The 20,774-nt window shown below is 44.2% G+C and overlaps 1 protein-coding gene across 1 annotated transcript in view; it reads right to left on the bottom strand.

Annotated features, from left to right (window-relative positions):
- Nucleotides 1-15,761, bottom strand: part of LOC308261115 (neuronal acetylcholine receptor subunit alpha-7) — a gene marked incomplete at both ends in the record, with an annotated part of 111,980 nt that extends 96,219 nt beyond the window's left edge. The window contains 2 exons of the mRNA XM_080692828.1: nt 15,421-15,560; nt 15,707-15,761. Of these exons, the coding sequence (XP_080548954.1) occupies nt 15,421-15,560; nt 15,707-15,761 (195 nt within the window). The remainder of the gene's footprint in view (nt 1-15,420; nt 15,561-15,706) is intronic.
- Nucleotides 15,762-20,774: the final 5,013 nt, after the last annotated feature.

The raw sequence follows: 20,774 nt of genomic DNA, 5'->3' as shown, positions 1-20,774 counted from the left end.
TTCTTAGCATGTGTGAGGCCCAGAGTTTAATCCTCAGCCATGAAATTTTTTTCTTGTTTCTTTTTTTTTTTTTTTCAGAGAAAAGAAAAACTACCAAGATCGGATTTGAATTGCTTTGCCATGGAGGAGGGAAAAACTGTGTGGGTGGTGATGTCTTAGATGGGTTCCTTTTGTGACAATTCATTGCATTAGTTCTCATATTGTGCCACAAGTGTGCATATCTCTTACATTACAATTCCAAGTTTTAAACTGGGATGAAGGAATCACTTCCAAAATGAAACCTGTGTCTCTCTCTGAGCTAGCTGGTGGGTCAAAGTTTACTTTAAATGTCAATAAACCATCTTCACAGAAAACAAAAGCTGATGCTTTCTGACTAGTGATTTCAATTGCAAATTTTATCAATTCGAGCATAATCAAATATACTCCGGCAATCAGTGAGCAGCCTTGGTCTAATTTGTTTAATCAAAATCCCCAAACATAATTTATTCTATGTGTGGGCTTCTTAAAACAGATACATTAGATTAGAAACCTGTAATACAATTCTAAAACTCAAATCCAACTTGAAAGCCACCCTAATGCTTGCCTTCTCTCTACAAAATAAAGCAAACTGGTTTCTTTCCTCAGTGTATCCTCTCCCTGGAGCAGAGATGCCATCTCTTTTACTCAAGACAAGAATCTTTACAGACAATTTGCTTTCAGTGATCCAAGAGTAAATGCCCTGCGCTGAGAATCTATCACAGGTGGCATTCATTAACCATGACAACAGCAATTTCCTTCCCTCGTCCCTCTGCGGTGGAGACAGGTCAGCGTCTGCACCAACCACCAAGCTCGGAACAGGTGGTCAGCCCCACCTCCAGGCCTTTCCCTCAGTCCATTGTTCTCTGCTGAGTTTAACCCACTAAATTGGATTTTACATCATCTCTAATTCCATTTCACATTAGTTTTAGTTTAGTATTTTGGCTTGCCAAGAGCCGCTGTCTAAGGCTACAGTATTAGCTTTCAACTTGCTATCTTGGAATGGGGTTAACTGATGCTTATTTTGCAATATAAAAAAATCAAATATTCAACAATGAGGGTAATATGGACTTATACACACGATTTCATGGCAATTTGGAAGTTATTTTTGCTGTAATTGTTTATAGTTAATGTTGTCTATGAGTAAACATGACTCAAATGAAGAATACAGGAATTACTACTAGGAGATACCAAATGAGCTAGGCACACTTGCAATACTGGTATTGGCACACACCTGCAAAGCCAGTCCCTAGAAGGCTAAGAGAGGAGATTGCAGGGTCAAGGCCAGCCTCAGCAATTTAGGGAGACTTCCAGCTACTTAGTATGGCCCTGTTTTGAAATAACAATAAACACAAAGGGCTAGCTAGGTGAAGTTCCCCATGCCTGTAATCCCAGTACTCGGAAGAATGAGACAGAAGGACCACAGGTATGAGAACAGCCTCAGTAATTTACCAAGACTCTCAGCAACATAGCAAGACCATTTCAAAAATAAATAAATAAATAAAAACTAAAAAGGGCTGGATATATTTTGGATGTATAATACCCCTGGGTTTAATTCCCAATACCAAAAATAAAAAAATAAAAGTAGCTAAGGGTATAGCTCAGAGGTAGAATGCCCCTGAGTTCAACCCCCAGTACCAAAACATATTTTTTGCAGTACTGGGGACTGAACCTAGGGGCATTCTACCTCCAAGCTACACCCTCAGTCCTATATTTTTTATTTCATTTTATATTATTTGAAACAGGGTCTAAGTTGCAGAGGGCACAACTCAGTAAGGGAAGCTGGCCACAAACCATGGTCCTCCTGTCTCAGCCTCCCAAGTACTGGGATTAGAAGCATGCACTACCACACTTGGCCCAAAACTTTTAAGAAATAAACCAAATGACTTTCTTCTCTGTAAAATACTACCTAATCCTGATTTTTTTTAAAAAAATAAATCAATACAAGAGTAGAGATCATCAATGGCATCCTTCCATAAGAAGACTATTTCTCTTTCTTTAACAGCATGTCAGGAATGAAACAGGAGCTGGGAGAAAGATAAACCCTTTGGAAATACCTTCAGAGGCAGACTCGAAGGGGATCATTTACAAGAAAGACTCCTTTAGTGAAAGTGCTCATAATTCTCAGTCTAGAAAGAGTAAAAGAATTAGGTAGGTTTATGTTCCTAGAGCAATAAATGGATCGGAGAGGGAGAAAGTTTCTACCATAATAAATATGGATCAATATAAAGGCGCATTGTAAAGTAGGGTTTTAATTCAGAAGTCCAATTCTGCTTATCAGCAAGGATGAACTACATGGTTCTGGCCTAACCTTCAGCAAGAATGATTAGAAAAACTGGGGCCAGTGCAAAAGTCGAGTATTTAAAGGCACCAGAAAACGAACGGGGTGGCAGCGAGGAATGAAGCTAAGCTCTAGGAAAGAAGAGAAACTCTGAGCACCAGACAGTGATTCCTTACAAATACCTGGAAGTCTAGAAGCGCGAGGAGACCCAGACTTAGGAGGAAGGTGGCAACACAGGAGTTTCGGGATCACGGAAGAGAAAGGTTATTCTAGTGGGTTTCCTAGGTTTACGCCCTAGAGGAACCACCCCTCGCAAGGGTCGGAGGCCGCCTCTCAGTTTCTCAGTCCCTAAACTGACCTAGGTAATGTGTGGTCACTGCTGCCCCTGAGCTGGCTTTTGGTTTCTCAGAAGCAAATGCCAAACAGAAGTAAGAGGAGCCTCTCAAGACCCTCGGAGGAGTCCCACCCAGGGGCATCCTACCTCTGAGCTACACCCCCTGCCCTATTTTTTATTCTTTATTTTGAAACAGGGCCTCACTGGCCACCATGCCCAGCTTCCTCTCCAGTTTTGACAACCAAAAATGTCTCAAGACACTGACGTCCGCTTGGGGACCAAGATGCTCCTGGGTGACAATTCCCGGATGAAGTAACAAACTGTGGGAAAGCCATGATTGCAATCCCAAAAGAAGAAAAGGAGAAAAACGAAACCAAAACTACATGTGAATAAATAATTGGTGACAATTTTCTCAAAGCCTAGGAGAAAAAAACCAAGTAATAGATTCAAGAAGTAATTATGAATCCCAAGCAGAGAAAATAAATGAACAAAACACCCCTGCAGAGCACTGTAAAGTTGCTGAAAACCAGTGGTAAACAAAAAAAAAAAAAAAAAAAAAAAATGAAAAGCAATCAGATAAAATAAGAACAGGGAAATCTCAACAAATAATATAATGTATTATGTATATTATATATAGATAGATAGGATTAATAATTAATAATCCTATAACTAATAAAACTATATAGATATAATACGTATATAGCTGACATCTTACAAGAGGCAATGGAAGCCAGACATCGTGGAGCACACTTGTCATCCCAGTACTTGGGAGGCTGAGACAGGAGGATTGTAGGTTTGTGGCCAGCCTCAGCTACTTAGTGAGGCCCTCTGAAACTCAGATCCTGTTTCAAAATAAAAATAAGCCTGGGGTGGTAGCACACACTTGTAATCCCAGCCTTTGGGAGGCTGAGACAGGAGGATTGCAGTTCATGAACAGCCTCAGCTACTGCTTAGTAAAGCCTTTGGCAACTCAGTGAGACCCTGTTTCAAAGTAAAAGAATAAAATAATAGGGCCGGGCGTGGTGGCGCACCCTTGTAATTCCTGTGCTTGGGAGGCGGAGACAGGAGGATCGCGGAGGTTCGAAGCCAGCTGCGCTGGCTTAAGAGACCCTGTTTCCAAATAAAAAATTAAAAAAAAAATAGGTCTGGGAGTGTAGCCCGGAGTTAGTAGGGCTTCCATGAACCCCAGTACCACCAAAAAACAAAAAACAAAACAAAACAAAAAATAGGGCTGGGGGTGTAGTTCGGGAGTAGAATGACCCTGCGTTTCATCCCTAGTACCGCTGGGGTTGTAGCTTGGAGAGAGAATGAGCCTGGGTTCAATCCATAGTACCACAAAAAAAAAGAAGAAGAAGAAAAAGGAGGAGGAGGAGGAGGAGGAGGAGGAGGAGGAGGAGGAGGAGGAGGTGGTGGCGGCGGCAGCGGCAGCAATGGAAATTAGAAAGTAATAGAGTGGTGTGTTCAAAGTCCTGAAAAAAAAATTATTGACAACCCAGATTTAGTATCTCTGAACTATCATATAAAATTAGAGCATTAAAAAATATTTTGAGGGAAATAAACATGAAGAAATCTTGCTACTCCCAGACCCACCCGAGAGAGAAAACTAAAGAATAGAAGGAAAAAGGTTTAAGAGGGAAGTTAGAACATATAGGAAGGAATAAAAAACAGAAATGTAGCTAGATGGCTAAATCTAAAAGGATATATTAATGGAAAAATAATGATCATTTATGGGGCTTTAAAATGGAGAGATATGGAACTAAAATGTCTGAGCAAATGGCATGTAAATTGGAATTATGGAATGAAAGTATAAATAAGGATAAAGAGTTCTAACGTCCTCACATTATACAGAAAGGACCATGACCTTGATTGGAGCATCCTTAGTCAAGGTCACTAAGGAGAGACAAAAGATGCACAACTAACACGGTGAGAGAAGGAAAAAACTGAACCATAGACAATGAGGAGTCCATCCAGAGGACGGTAAGCAAAGAGAGAGCAGGGATTACAGGAAAGACAGGGCCAAAGACAAAGACCACACAATTAATTTTTTTTTTTAAGAAAAATCCAGCCAGGCACTGCTTATCAGGAATATCAGGAATCACTTCAATAACACAGTTTTAAGTGATTTCTAAATCTACAAAGAAAAAAAATGAGTAGGAATCCAACATACACTGATGGTGAACATCACATAATGAGTTTCATTTTAAAACTTGTAGTTCTTTACTACTTGGCCTATTTGCATCACTTCAAAATTAATGCCTGTTAATATTGATTAAGACAACAGACACGGTGTCTCATCTCTTTAATTTTTAAGTATCTCTGCGCACATCTGTAAACATAAAGAACACAGGGCATGAGCTGCATCCAACGCCTCGGGAGATGAAGATTTGGGTGGTGTTTGCCCTCCGTCTTATTTGTTTCACTGTACAGTACATACACTCTTTTGTTAATTTTAAGAAATGTCACTTCTATAAACATCATTAGGTCAGGTTTCCAGTTTGACATGGAATGAGCTTGAAAAGTCACCGCTGTGTTCTATCGAGAAGTAAAAAAAAACAAAAAAAAAAAACAACAAAAAAAAAAAAAAACTGAACAGACTTGCATCATCTAAGGTATTCTTAGATGCACAAGAGCCGGGAGAACACGGCAAGCAGCTACTTCCAACCTGGAGAGACCGGCAAGTGGGAACAGGGAGTCACTCCTTCACTCTGCAGGACTCAGAGCGAAAACTACCACAGGAACCGGCCCGGCGCAAGGACGCCTGGTGGTCATTTTGTGAATTTCAGTACAGACAACTGAGAGTTAAAAATTCTAGAGAAACCTAATCATGGGGAGTCCCCCATGATTTTGTGTCATTTACCTCCAGGATCCTGACCAGGTTTGGTTTCCCCAGGAAAGATCAGAGAATACTTCTGCAGAAGAAGGAAAAGGTCCACTCTGAAACACACCAGGTCATACTGCTCTTTCCAACGCCTATTCTAAAGGCCTGTTCTTGCCACAGGGAAGGGAAATACCAACATCATCCAGCTTCAGCCATTTGAGGGAGAACGGAAAAATGAGTGAGAAGGCCGGAGGGTCACAGCCCAGAGGTGCAGGACTGATCACAAGACTGTAAGATGCTTCCCCTTCTGTATCTCTTTATCACCATATTGGTAAAGGGCCTATAGACTGTCACTCTTTCTCACAGTTACCTCATGCCTGGTTATTAAGTACCTCATGCCTGGTTATCTCGAGATATACTAAAAGAAAACAGACACTAATTAAAGAGACAGAGGAAGCATGAGAACCAGGTATATTAGCACTGCTGGAATGACCAGACCAGAAATTTAAAACAACTCCAATGAACATGTTAAGAAATCTAGTGCATCCCATAAACAGCATGAAAGAACAGATATGTGATTTTAACAGACATGAAAATTCTAAGAAAGGACCGAAGAGAAATGCTGGAGGCCCAAAACATGGAAACAGAAATGAAGAATGTCTTTTGTGGGCTTACTAGTAGATTAGACTCAGCGAAGGAAAGAATCTCTTAGTCTCGGGACATATCAACAGAAATTCTAAAAACTAAGAAGGGAAAAGAACAAACATAGTAAGAAAGAAAAAAAGGAATAAAACAGAATATTCAAGGACTATAGGACAACCAAGAATATTCAAAAACAATAGAGAACTAGCAACATGAATGGGATGGAAATATCAGGAGAAAGAAGGAATGGGAAAACTACTGGAAATCATAACGACTGACAACTCTTCCAAGTTAATGTCAGACACCAAATCATAGAAACAGTAATTTCAGAGAACATTCAGGAGGAGAGATACCAAAAAAAAAAAGTGTTTAAACTAGAGAAAATCATGGAGACACTCAGAGAAAAGAGAAAAAGAAAATGGAGTCATCTCTCCCTCCTTGCAATTCTGCCAGGTTTGCCTCTCACAGACTGAAGCTCTGTTGTTAGGCCCATACGTGTTGAAGACGTTTCTTTCAGAAGACTGACCCAAGAAGGATAATGTCCTTCGAAGTCTGCTGTGTCTGAAATCAATAGAGCTTTCACTTGATTAGTGTTGGCATGGTACGTTTTTCACCATTAATTAATCTATTTGTCTTTGTATTTAATGTAGGGTTTTCTAAAGACAATATAGAGTTGAGTCTTGCTTTTTTTTTTTTATCAATTTCAATGATGTGTGTGTTTTCTTTGTTATACTGGTGGTTATACCTAGGGGCATTCACCTCCAAGCTACAAATCCGGCCCTAATGTATTTTTATTTTGAAATAGGGTCTCTCTAGGTTGATGACTTACTGAAGCTGTTCTTACTGGGATTACAAGCCTGCACCACCCTGCAGAGCTGATGTCTGTCGTTCAATTGGTGCATTCACATATTGAAATCCAATGTGATTATTGATACAGTTCGATTAATATCTACCACATTTTTATTTTTTGTTCTGGTTTTTTATTTCTTTCTTCAGTCTTTGTTCCTGCTTAGGTCTTTTTCTCTTTCTTCTGATCTTTTAGGCTTTAGTGAGCACATGATATGATATCATTTTCTCTCTCTTGGTATTTCATATATCAATGATTTGTCATTTTTAAACACAATTCACATTTTATTAAGACTTAAATAAGCTATACAAAATTGATTTTATTCACCAAAAAATAACAGCAATATTGTCTGTATTATGTGTAGATAAACCATAAAAAAACATTTATTCTGTAGATTTTCCAGGTTTTGCTTATAGATCAAGATGAGGCAGTATACAGTCATGGAAAGAGAAGACAGATAAGTCAGTCGCCCATACTGATGGCCTCTGGTTCTGTCTTGACCTGAATGAGAACCATTCCACATTTACCTGCTGAAAAGCATATGAAGACGTAGGTAAACAGCAATGGCCAGACTCACAACAGTGGCATGGCTCTTCTACACACACTAACTGTAACTTGTGCCTTTCAATTCCTTTGAAAAAGAAAAAATCCTATACAGACATGTTTGATGAGCTCATAAATTTCTCTCTCCAATAAGCCCCTGAAATGTCTCTTACAGATTTTTAACAACACACTTAAAACTTCTAGCAATCAAAGGTGGGCTTCACTGTAATATTTTACAATGTTGCATTCCTTTCTCCCATATCTCCTCAAAATTCATTTCTTCGAAAAACTGATAACTCTACAACTGACAACTGGTTCCACAGTGATAATAAATGTTAGACCTAAAATGACTTAACTAAATTCTAGAATGCCACTGGCAGAGGTCACAGAACTAAAACGGCTCCGATTTGAATTCTCATGCTTCAAGCACCTGTCTGTTCTTCCAGAAGATTCGTCGTTTTTTTTTTTTCTCCTTTTTAGTGATTGCCCTAGGGTTTGCAATATAAATTTACAACTAGCCCAAGTCCGCCTTCAAGTTACACTATTACCACATCATGGGTAGTATAAATAAATACCTTATAATAACAAATCATCCCACATGCATAATTAAATTCATTGTTGCTAGCAAACCTTTGTCTATTAGGTCAATTAAAAACAAGAAAAGAAAAGGCTTTTTTAAAATTTTAACTTAGTCCTTCTTTATTTATGTAAATTTGAGTTTCTGGATCAAATCTACTCATTTCACTTCTTCGTAAAAAAATCACTTGTTTTTAACATTTCCTGCAAAGAAGGTCAACTGGCAACAAAACTGCCAAGATATTAGTTCTTTCCATCTTTTTTAAAAAAATTTTATTGGTGCATTATAGTCATCCATCTTAATGCTGTACAAGATGGTAGCAGCATACATGCACACATCACTCATTTAGCCCTTCCAGAACTCCCTCCTCCACCCCTCCCCCTTGACCTTTATATATAGACTGCTGTGCAATGTCAATCAAAATCACAGGAAGATATTGTGGGGATAATGAAAAACTGATTCTTAAGTTTGTATGGAATGTCAAAAGACTCAGATTAGTCAACACAATATTTAAGGGGAAGAAGAAGGTTAGCAGATTGGCACTACCCAACCTTAGGACTTACTATAAAAATACAATGATTTAGATAGTATGGTATTAGTGAAATAATGAAAAAAGAGATCCATGGGACAGAACAGAGAGTCCAAAAATAGACCAGTGTAAGGACATTTAACTACAGTCTTTCTAACAAATGTTACGACAACAGCTGGAAATCTGTATGTAAAACAATAACAACAAAAAACTGAATCAGGTGAAACAGACTTTACACCCTTCACAAAGAAGACTCATATTGGGTCAGACCTAAATGCAGAATGTGAAAGTGTACACATCCTAGACTATAGCACAAAATGAAAACCTAGTTGGCCTTCAGTGTGGCGATGACTTTTTAGAAAAAACGCCAAAGTTATGATCCGTTAAGGAAACAACTGAAAAGAGAGCTTCATCTGGAGTAAAATTTTAAAAAATCCTTCTGCTGTGTAAAAAAAATCATTGCCAAGGAAATAAGAATAAAAGTCACAGGCTGAGAGAAAATATTTTCAAAAGACACATCTGATAAAGAACTGTTATTCAAATAAATACAAAGATCTCACAAAACTTAACAGAAAGAAAATAAAAAACCTGACTGAAATCTGGGTCAAAGATCTCAACAGATGCCTCACCAAGGAAACATAGATAGCAAATATGCCTAGAAAAGATACGCCACATCACATGGCATTGGAAAAATACAAAATAAAACGAGATACCACCAAAATACCTTTTGAAATGAACAAATCTGGAATACTGGTAACACCCAGTGCTGGTGAGGCTGGAGAGAAAAGGAACCCTCAGTCATTGCTGATGGGAGTACAAAATGGGACAGCTACTTTGGACCAGAGTGACAGCTGCCTACAAAAGTGAACACACCCTACCTTTCAGTCTAGCAATTGCCTTTGTTATAGATGCAGGATTCCTCTAAGGAGTTCACTTATTAATATTCCGGATTGATATCGTTGAGTCTCAAGAGCTGTAATCCCAGCAGTGGATAACCCACTATGATGGATTCATCTGAGTGATGGCCCAGGCTGTAGGGTATAGCTGCAGAAGGGGGGTCCCTGGTGCTGTGGCCTTGGGGATTATACATGGTTCCTCCTCCCCTGATCGCCTCTCTCTTGGTTTCTGACAGTCATAGCCCCGTGCTCTTCCTCCCTCTGCTTCTGGCTGTCATTCCCTGAGATCTATGGACCCTGGCCTCACATGGACTAAACCTGAACCATAAGCAGATAATTTTTCTTTCCTCTAAGGTACCTGGGCAACTCTTTTAATTACAGCTGTGAGAAAAATGAGTGAAACCCTAGGGTAAACTCTGCACATCAGGTGATAATGACATGTCGATGTGATTGCAGCTATAACTGTAATTACACTGCTGACATGTGTCATACAATGTACTATATGTTTACATTATACATCACATTGTAATGTATTACGCATCGTCAACTGTAATACATGTACCGCTGCCATAATAAATGTTGACAAAGGGAAAGCTATTCAGGGGTGAAGTAGGAGGTACGTGGGTAATCTCCACCCTCTTCTTAATATTTTTGTGAACCAAAAACAGCACAAATAAAGTGTTAAAGAATTATGCTGATAATTACCCGACTTTACCTTGGGTGTTCTTAGAACATGTTCTAGGAGTATAATTTTGTCATTAGTGTTTGATAGTATCTAGTCAAGTTTATCTATTAGTAAACATGAAATCATAAAGCTGATACACCTGAGCAGAAGGACATCAAAGGACTTCAGATAAACCACAAGCCCGCAGGACCCAGGCTCCACCTCCACGCCCACCTCTGCTGCAGAAAACTCCAAATGCAGGACCACTTACTTCCTTCAACCATCATGTGACTAAAGCTTCCAAAAAGCCTGACCTGCAATCCAAAAATCTATATAACTCCCAAGACCAGTCACACACAATTATGTGTTTTATATCTGTGTATAATTATATATTGATTGACATTATTCATTTTAAACACCTTGCCTGCGGGACACAGTGTTCATAACTGTGCCCATTTATTTTATGCAAATCAACACAGAAAATGGCCAAAAAACTAAATGGTCCAAATAAAGAATTACCATGGAAACTGCTGGCACTTTAAACTTTTCATTAGCATGACTTCAAAATGACTTCCTAAGTTCTATCTCATTCTCAGCCCAGTGACAAACCTACGACATAAGTTAATAATTGCCTGAGCCGGGCGTGGTGGCCACACTTGTAATCCCCACGCTTGGGAGGCGGAGATAGGAGGATCGCTCAGGTTCGAAGCCAGCCTCGCTGGCTTAAGAGACCCTGTTTCCAAATTAAAATATAAAATAGGTCTGGAGAGCTGGGCGTGGTGGCACGCGCTTGTAATCCCAGCATTTGGGAGGCTAAGACCGGAGGATCGCAGTTTGCGGACAGCCTCAGCTACTTAGTGAGGCCACCTGCAACTCAGTGAGACCCAGTTTCAAAATAAAGAATAAAAAATAGGGCAGGGGGTGTAGCTCGGAGGTCAAATGCCCCTGGGTTCCATCCCCAGACCTGCAAAAAATAAATAAATAAAATAAAATAAAATAGGTCTGGGAATGTAGCCCAGAGGTAAAAGGGTTTCCAGGAACCCCAGTACCACCAAAAAATAAATTAATTAATAATTGCCTAAGTCAAAATATGCATTCAAGAAAAATTGAGGTGCTTTCCCTGAACAAATATATCTATGTATGTACATGATATTTATGTACAGTACATATCACATACATGTCCATATCACATATACACACAGCACATGCAGCGTTGCTCATGAACCTTCCTATTTCTCCACACTCCCACCACGGCCTTATTGGGTTTGACCTTGCTATGGTCTGAGTTTGGCTGTGCGTTAGAACTTTAACTCTACTATCAAGCAGTGTGCAGAGGGAGGCCTGGTGGCAGGTCTCTGGGGTCAGGGGTCTGAACCCTCTGAATAGATAAGTGCTTTTCTCAAGGGACTGTGCAAGTTCTCATGGGACTGGGTTAGTTACCCTGACAACAGGTTGCTATGAAATAAAGCTGGCCCAGGTATCTTGACTTTCCTGCATGTGGTCACTCGGCCATCTGCTCTTTGCCACGAGTTGAAGCTTAAAAGGCTTTATCAGAAGCCGAGCAGACCCCGGCATCATGAGCTTAGGCATCCCAGCCCCTTGTACCCAAATAAACCTCATAAAGTAGCCAGTCTCGGGTGTTCTGTTACAGCGACATAACAGGGACTGAGAAAGATCAGTCCTAATCCTGACCTGCGTGCCCCTCCTCGGTACACTATCCCACCCAAGTGCTCTCAGTTTCCTCTGCCGGAAAACACATCTGGCTACTGCCCTCCCCTGCTTAGAAATCCACCCTCCCTTCCCACCCTCTACCTAGCACGTCTCCAAGAGACTGCTGATGAGGAGAGCAGACTACAGCATGTAGTGCAACTTTTCTGCAGACTCATCTTTTATCTTTAAACATGCGTTTTTTTCTACTCTAATCTATAATTTATACTTGTTGGACTTGATACAGATATCATGATTTGGACTGTTTGCATTACAAGGAGGATACGCTATGTAGCAAGCTGGTCTTGCAGCTTCACAAAACCCTAGGCCTGCTGCTTACTTGTGCCCTCTGAGATCCCCACACTGTGGCCCAGGGCAACCTGGGAACTCTGCAGAGGCACAAGATACCTCCCACGCTAGCACCTCCTGCCAAAAAAAATAAATAAATAACCTCTATCTTGAAAGGCATGTTTCTAAAACACAGGCTCACAAAACGTTGGTAAAACCACTAGCAATTTGGTCAAGACAATTTCCCTCTTTGGGGATTTCTCAATAAACATAAGTATGCTAAATTTTCTGAGAAGTCTTGCAGCAAAACCTGTAGTAAAGATCAACAGGGAGTCAGGATCTCACAGAACACATCTCAATATACCTACATGTGGCCTCCTCCACCACACATCCTGTCTCTGCTCACTCTGTGCCCGGTACCTGGAAAGTCATCCCTACTCTCTCCAACTGGCAAACTCCTACTCACCTTTAGAAACCTAACCACCTCCCCTGTGGAATGATTCCCAGCCACTGCATAAGGAAAGAGATGTTTTCCCTGTGCAGATCTGCAGCACTTTGTATAGATATGTTCATTTCATTTCACCACATGTGAAAATCCTGAATTTAGGTGTTACTCTCCCCAACTAGATCATGAAACCTCTTAAAATAGAGAACACCTATGAATTATCACACAATGATATGTGTGGGATAAATTCATGAAAGAGTAAATGGCCCTTCATGCCATGACCCTCTCTCTCCAACCAGGAAATCTCTGCTGACTAAAAGTGGGAGGGGGGATATAAGCAAGGGGAGAAATTGCTATAGTCTCTAAATGAGCCCAGTCAGAATGGGTAAACGACCCCTAGAACTGAGTATGTACAGAACCTGTCCCAGCCAAGATTTTGCCACATAGATCCCTTAGGACCAGGGTGTGTCTGTCCAGGGTGCTGAGATTTCAGCTTAGAAAGACCTGGCTTTGATTCAAAACCATACAGAGCCAAGCAAGGCTGGAATACACATGTTTGCATATTTCGTTATGTCTGATATAAAGACCTCCTCACAGCCAGCATCTTAGGACAGTCACATTGAATCCGTAACAGTGCAGCCAGTCAAAGGAGATTAAGTTGACTTTGTTCTACAGTACAAGTTCTCAAGTCCAAAGGAGGCCACAGATCCAGGACAAAGAAGGAGACCCCTGTGGGTCTTCCTGGAAGCCCTGCCCCCTAGACCCTGAGTTACCTTGGGCAAGGGACCACACCCTTCTCCGCAGGGCTGGCACTTCCTGAGTTAAGAAGCTAGGGGATGACCGGTGGAACAGACCTCCAGTGTGTGGCATGACCTCTCTGTGCTTTAATCCTCTCCAAACCCTGTGAAGTGGATATTATTCTTCTCATTTTACACATGAGAAAACAAGGCTCAGAAAGGTCATCTTTTTCCCAAGGCCACTCCACACACAGTCAGCCTGCCGGGCGGGGCAGTTCGATCCTGGCCAGGGTGAGCGGGTCTCTCTCCCACCTGGCCTGGCCACCAGCTGCTGAAGGGCCACCTTCCCAAGTGTGTTCCTAACACTGCAACGACAATGACACAAAGTTTTTACAATCTGCTAATCTTTTTCCTAACATGGCAAAGGGTCTTATTTTGTTTAAATTCATGTTGTTAATGCTAATTTATGACTTAACTTCTCCTAAAAGCCAGCATGCCTGGTGTCAATCAGATTCCTCCAGGGTCTCTTAAAGAGGCCGAGGTGCCAGGATACAGAGCTCACAGCTGCCCCGGGAGTAGGCAGTGCCTTTTGCTCCAAGGGGGCTGTCCAGCCCTGAAAGGCCTCAGCACCACTCAGCTCAGCGGAGGAGCACCCCATCTAGCCAGCGAGGATGGCCCCACAGGAGGCCGCTGCAGATTGTAAGGTGCGGCAGCCCCTCTGGGTCGAGGCTCAGCATGCTTAAGGAACTTACCCAAGCTCAATCATTCAGATAACAGACAGACAAAGCAAAGCAGGCCCCAGGTGCAGATTAGGAGCTCCTTAAGTTTGCCAGCATCTGCCCTATAGTCCTCCCAGATGCCCTGGAGCCTGGGTGTCCCTTCCTGCCAACCCTTGGTGCCTTCCCTTCCTTTCCTTGGACCTCTCTCCACTCAATGCTACAGTGTCTTTATCAGCTCCTCCTTCCCCAATTCAACATCCCAGTCTTTTCCCAACCCTTCCTGTAAGCTGTGTGCTCAGTGAACTGCCACAGGCCTACAAAACAGTGATCCAGGAGACAGCAGCTGTCGGGATAACTTTTGCATATCTGCACAGGTACCTTCGATCTTTAAGGCAGGATTCCGCCCTAGGCGGGAGTCCACCTGTGGGGTAATAGCCGACAGGAGCCCTGCACCAGCCATTTTAACGTGATTAAGTTACAGGACTTGCATCAGTATGGCTGTGCGAGCAACTCTTTCTGTGCAGGGTATGAAATATCACCTGTCATCCTAACAGCCCTCACCTGGAGCCCTCTGGTGGCTCACGGCGCTTCTCACCTGGAATGGGGACTGGCTCTCACGCCTGCCTCTTACCCGCTATGCCCTCCCCCAAGAAGGCCATTAATCCTATGCCCCCTGGACCCCACCCCACATCTCGGCTCCAGAACAGAACCCTACGGACCAGACACCGGGATCCATTTATGAATTAAACACTTTGTTAATTAGTACGGCAAGAAGGATATATCTACGAAAGCAAAATGCACAGTGGTCGGAGGAGAAGACAAGTTGGCAGAGATGCTGCGTAATTCTGCCAACCGGGGTGGGCTGCTGGGGCTGCAAGGACTGGGGGCGGGAGGCGTGAGCACCTGCGCAGGGGACAGACAAGTCTATGGCTGATGCGGAGCCTGAAGTCCTCAGAGAAGGGCTCCCAGTACCTGTTGTCGTCAGCAAGGCGGAAAACACCCATTATGCAAGTTAAGCAGCCCCCCAGTCCCCCTGCCTCACAGATGCCCCAGCCGCGGAGCTCCGGGCCGGCCCCTCCCCAAAGAAGCTGCGTAACTACAGCGGGTTAAATCCACACTCCGCTTCTGCGACTTGTTCCCGGCTCGGGACACTTTGGCCCTGAGTTTCTAAGCGGAGGGAAAGGCGGGACTAAGTACCTCGCACAGGTGGCCGGGCCGACAAGGCGCTGCGCCCCGTCCCTCCTCCGCAGGCTGGGGACCACCGAGGCACGCCGCCCGGGCGGGCTGGGCTCGGGTCCCGGCCGCTAGGATGTCCGGGGCCAGCCCCAGCGCCGCCCGCACCCCCGCGGCCCCCGGGCAGCGCCGCGCCCGGACTCACCACGTCCATGATCTGCAGGAGGCTCAGGGAGAAGTAGACGGTCAGCGGCTGCGAGTCGTTGGCCACCGGCCTCTCCAGGGGGTTGTAGTTCTTGACCAGCTCCTTGTAGAGCTTCCTCTGGAACTCGCCTTGCAGAGACACTTAGGAGGGAAGCGCGGCGGGCTGCTCAGGCCAGGCCGAGGGGTGCGCCCGCGCCCGCCCCTGCCCCTGCCCCTGCCCCTGCCCGCGCCCTGCCCGCGCCCTGCCCGCCTCCCGCCCTGCAGCCCGACCCGCGGCCCCGCTCTACCGTGCAGCAGCGACGCGGCCAGCGCCAGCCAGGCGCCTCCCCGCGGGCCGCGCATGCTGGTCCCGGCGGCGGGCGAGCTCCCCGCCTCTCCGGCCTGCGCCCGCGGCCGCCCCGCGCCTCCCGGATCGCCCGGCTGGCACGCCTTTAAAGAGCCCCGCGAGCGCCCCCGCCCGCAGCCCGCCGCCCCCGCCGCCGCCGCTCCACGTGACGGCCCCGCCCCCGGCCTCCTCCCGCCCGGCCTCCCGCCGGGGCCGGCCTCCCCGCGGCCTCCCCGGGAACTGCAGCCCCGGGGCCCGAGGGCCCGAGGCACCCCCATCCGCGTCTCCGCCCAGCTGTGCCCGGGAGCCGCGCCTCCGGCAGTGCAGGGGATCCCCAACTCCAGGGCGGCCCTGGCGCCCTTTAACCCCATTCCGCTGCCCCTTCCCACTCCCAGCCAGAAGCCAAGCTGGCCCTTGGGAGAAAGTCCGGACGATCATGGGATCCGGAGGTCCCCCTCCTGGTCAGCAGCTGGTGACAGCGAGGAAGCAGGCGTCAGAAGTGTCTCCAGCGAGACCAGGATGCCCTTTCCCGCACCCTTCAATCCCCGGTGCAGTCTGAGCAGCCTTGGGCTGGACTTCACCTGGATGCTGGGCTCCGGAGGCTTCCGTGGGAGAGGGGGCGCGGCAGATGTGAGTGCTGGGATTCTCTCTAGAGAGCCTGGTTTACTACTCGGTCTTAACAGAGATTCGGAAGATTGGAAAGTTATCGACAGCCCCTCGCTGGGAAGACAACCAAAACTTGGTGATCTTATCTAGGCACATTTGAGCCCAGAGGAGAGTTCATGCATGAGGAGGTTCTGCGAAGACAGACACCGGTCAGAAGGATCCGAGCGGAGGGGAGTCCTTGAGGTTAAGGAGGTGTCAATCGAAGAAGAGAAAGAGAGAGGCGGATGGAGGGGCTTCAGGAGTGCCAAAAAGCCCTTTCGGTTTTGTCCCCAGACGAGGGCTGCAGAAAGTACTCTGGGTCCCCTGCATCCCTGTAGCTCCCCGCGACCCTGGAGCCTCTGAAGGATCACAGTTCAACAACCTTGGACCAGGCAGCAGGGAAGGATGCCTACCTACCTTTCTGAACCAAAACACGGGAACCTAGAATGACAGTGAGGACTAGGGAGAGGCTCGCCAAAAGGTGACTGGGCCTGAGGGCGCCCCGGGAGTAGGAATGTCGTCCTGAGCTGTTGTTTGATTTGGAAGAACAAGGAAACTGTGTGTCCTTGCAACGAAGAGTCTTCAAGCAAATCCATGCCTCTTAACTGAGACACTAACAAATAGTTGCAGTGGACTTGGATAACAGAAGGTAAGGGCCTGGGAGAAGGAAGGCCGACTCTTTTTGGAGAAGGGTTCCTCAGGGACAACTGACCTGGGCTCGCCCGCCAAGGGAAGAGGACAAGCAGATGAGGTGCTGGTGAGCAGACAGTCCCAGCCCACACCCACACCCCATCTTCAACAGATCATTAAAAAGTAGGTGCCGAAAAAGACAAGCTGCAGGGTGTTAGCTGCTGGCAAAAAGAAAATGAGAGAAGGAAAATGAAACCCAACAACAGAACGCAGAAAGCACGATGGTATCAGCTGGAAGATCCCATTGGCACATGACCACCCCCAGCCACCGCCACAGGAGCTCAAGTTCAGGACCCTCTCAGGGTCCTTGCCTACCAGCCCCGCCGTTCATCAGAGAGAGGCACGTGAGCCCAGAGAACCTAGTGTGGCCATTGGGATCACAGCCCAGAAACCAAAACTGATCCCTTAGCACTCCTGCACCCTATAAAGTCAGAATCTAGAAATAAAGCGTTTTCAGGTGGGACAATTAGCCAGCAATATTTATGCCCTGTGCTCTGCTAGGCAATTAAAGGACCCAGAGCACAATACACTCACTTGATTTACGCTTAAAAACATTTCAGTCTCCATCATACCTGCCAATAAGTGCGCCTCTCCAATCCATAGGACTCAGGTTTGTTTGTTGTTGTTTCGCTTTGCTTTGTTTTATTGTCTGTAAGTGAAAGAAAATAGGAGAAAGCAATTCCCAGAGCAGAGCTGACGGGGCTCCGCAGCGTCCACCCACACTCCTATTCTCAGTATAAGAAATGGCAAGAAAGACCAGAATGTCAGTGCTTCCCCAAGCTTCTAAACACAGGGGCTAGACACAAATTACAAGGAGCCACCCACATGTGCATGTTGCTACGTAGCCCAGGAGCGAGGCAGCCCCAGAATATGAACTAAGAAAACGGGTCTAAAACATTGACCATGCTCCTGGGAGCCCAGCAGACCTTGAACTATGAAAACTGAGGACATGAAAAGGAGAGGTCCATGTAGGTTCAGAGTCTAGAAAAGTATCCCCTTCCACGTACAAGAGACCAGAAAACCTCAGCCACTGTGAAGAAGAAAAAAAAAAATGGGAGAAGTCACGTTTGCTGTTGGGTCTCTGGCAAGTGGAAACGGAGTAACCATACATTTAAAACCCCCAAAGCACACTAGACTTAGGTGTGGGTTCCATTTGCATACTGTACTGACCACATGGGTTTAGGATTCAAGGATTCCTCTGGGGAAAATTTTCTATAACTTCACACACACACACAACTCCAAAAGAGAAATCACAATGTTCAAAAGAATGAATTCAAAGTAAACAGTGTGCGCGTTCAAGGAAACAGATTTCACGTCATAGGGGGACGAAGTCTACAGTAGAGGGGGATCCAAAGGCAGAATGATCAGAAAAGTCCACGTCCCTTGTGAGGAGCCATTAAGGCTTTCCCCTAGATTAGTGTCTCTGACTCAGCTGACTGTCCTTCGCCCAGAGTCAACAAGGTTTGGGGAGAAGATCAGATGTGATGGCACGAGGGTACTGATTGGCCTATCTGTAATGTATGTGCTTTGGATTGGTCTGTATTGTATTCTGGTGGTGATAGCACGAGAATGTTGATTGACCTGTAACTGTGTATAAATACCTCTGGAAAAAGAAACCCAGCGTCGGCGGTAGCGCAATAAAGATGAGATTGACCCAGAAGTAGGCATCCGCCAGGAGCATCGGCGCAATAGAGAATACTGACCCAGGCATAGTCGTCGACCCGTAGGAAATACTGACCCAAGAACAGGTGTCAGCCAGTAGAGATAGTAGGCTGACGGCTCCCCCACCTTAGAATGAAAAATTCTTCATCCTCACGCCTCTCTTCAGAACCTGTTCTCTTGCCGGCTGGCTCCAGCCATCCCTCGGTTTGAGAAGGGCAATCCAAAAGAGAAAAAATCTACTAAATGAGAATGTCTAAAATGCAAAAGTTAAGCCAGGCACAGTGAGCAGCACATGCCTGTTTCCTAGTACTTGGGAAGCTGAGACAGGAGTTTGGAAGGGTAGAGGCCAGCCTTTTGCAACTTGAGACCCTGTTCCAAAATAAAAAGTAAAATAGGGCTGAAGGTATAACTCAGATGTAGAGCACTCCTGGGTTCAATTCTCAGTAATACACACACACACACACAAAAGTTATTGATCATTCACACACACACCTAAAGTTATTGATCATGGTAGATAATGTTGGCTGTACTAAGAACCTGCCATGTCCATTGGCTTTTAACACCATTAAAGTTTATTTCTGCCTCACATCATAATCGAGGACTTCAAGTGACTTTGCTGGGTGGCTGCCCTTCTCTCTAGGTCAGGTAGCGAAGATAAGGCAAGAGCAATATTCAAACAATACATTCTGAAAACTTTTATTTTCATATTGAATTTTAATATTTAATATTGGTGTCAACCCACAGATCTGTTCATCATGGATTTGAATACTATGGAATTTAATTTGTTAGTAGATTTTAAAGGCATCTTTATCTCTATCCATGAGGGATGTTGCTCTATAATTTTCATTTCTTATAATGTCATTGTCCAATTTTGTTAGAATTATCATAACCTTACGAAATAAATTGGGAAGTGCTTCCTCCTCTCTTTTATGAAATCATCTCATCGTTTCTTGCTTCAGTGTTTGGTAAGATTTACCAGTAAAGCTTTGTGCTGGGAGTTTTCTTTGTGGTATTTTGTTGCTGCTGTTTTAAAAATATAAACTTATACTTTTATTATATAGAGTACAATTTAGAGTTTCTACTTTTTAGGAAAGTTCTACTAAGTTGTACTTTTCAAGAAATTCATCAATATCATTTAAGTTACTGCACTAATTGGCATAAGAGTTTTAAATTGTTTTCCACAGTCATGTCTGCGGACCATGTAGTGATTTCCCCTCTTCATCCCTGCTCTTAGTAAATTGTATTTTCTCTTTTTATGTTTTTTTTTATTAGCTAGGATTAACCAACACTTATTCCGAGAGAAAACTTCTATTTTGTTAATGTTATCAACTTTATTATTTTAAAGAACTTAGTCTCGTGTTTATTATTGCCTTCTACTTACTTTGGGTTTAATTTGCTTATCCTTTGTGAGTTGCTTAGGGAGTAAACTGAGATCTTCAGTTACAGATTCCTTTTCAGATGTAAGCATTGAAGATGCAAATCTCCATCTGAGCACTGCCTTGGCTGCCTCCTCCTACAAATTTTCGTATTTTACACTCACTTTCTGCAGTGCGAACTATTTTTTAATTTTGTTGTGATTGAACGGTGGTTTATTTCTTTTTTAAAAAAGATGTGTTTGGGTGCATTGTCATCACACATTATAACGAAGTTCTGAGAGATGGGAGCAAACCTGCACACGGCACGTGGCGAGCAGCCCCCTCCACCCTGTCCCATACACAATGCTGATTGCCATTAATCACTTACTCTGTGCACGAAGCGTCGTGTGAAGTGTTTTGTTCATCGAGTCCCCCCACGTGCCCCAAGTGCTGTTTTGTTTCCAAATTGTTGAATCTTTTCCAGATATGTGATATATATATATATATATATATATATATATATATATATCTGAACTTAAATCCATTGTGGTCACAGTGCATTCTCCTTGATTTTAATTGTTTTAACTACGGTACAATGTACTTCTTTTCAATTCAGTGTATGATAAGTGTTCTGTCTCAGTAAACATCCCATATGCACTTGGAAAGACTGCATTCCAG

Source organism: Muscardinus avellanarius (assembly GCF_963383645.1).
Source record: "Muscardinus avellanarius genome assembly, chromosome: 3".
Taxonomy (NCBI): domain Eukaryota; kingdom Metazoa; phylum Chordata; class Mammalia; order Rodentia; family Gliridae; genus Muscardinus; species Muscardinus avellanarius.
Note: the sequence above shows the minus strand (reverse complement) of the source record. Positions and strands in the feature narration are given on the sequence as shown.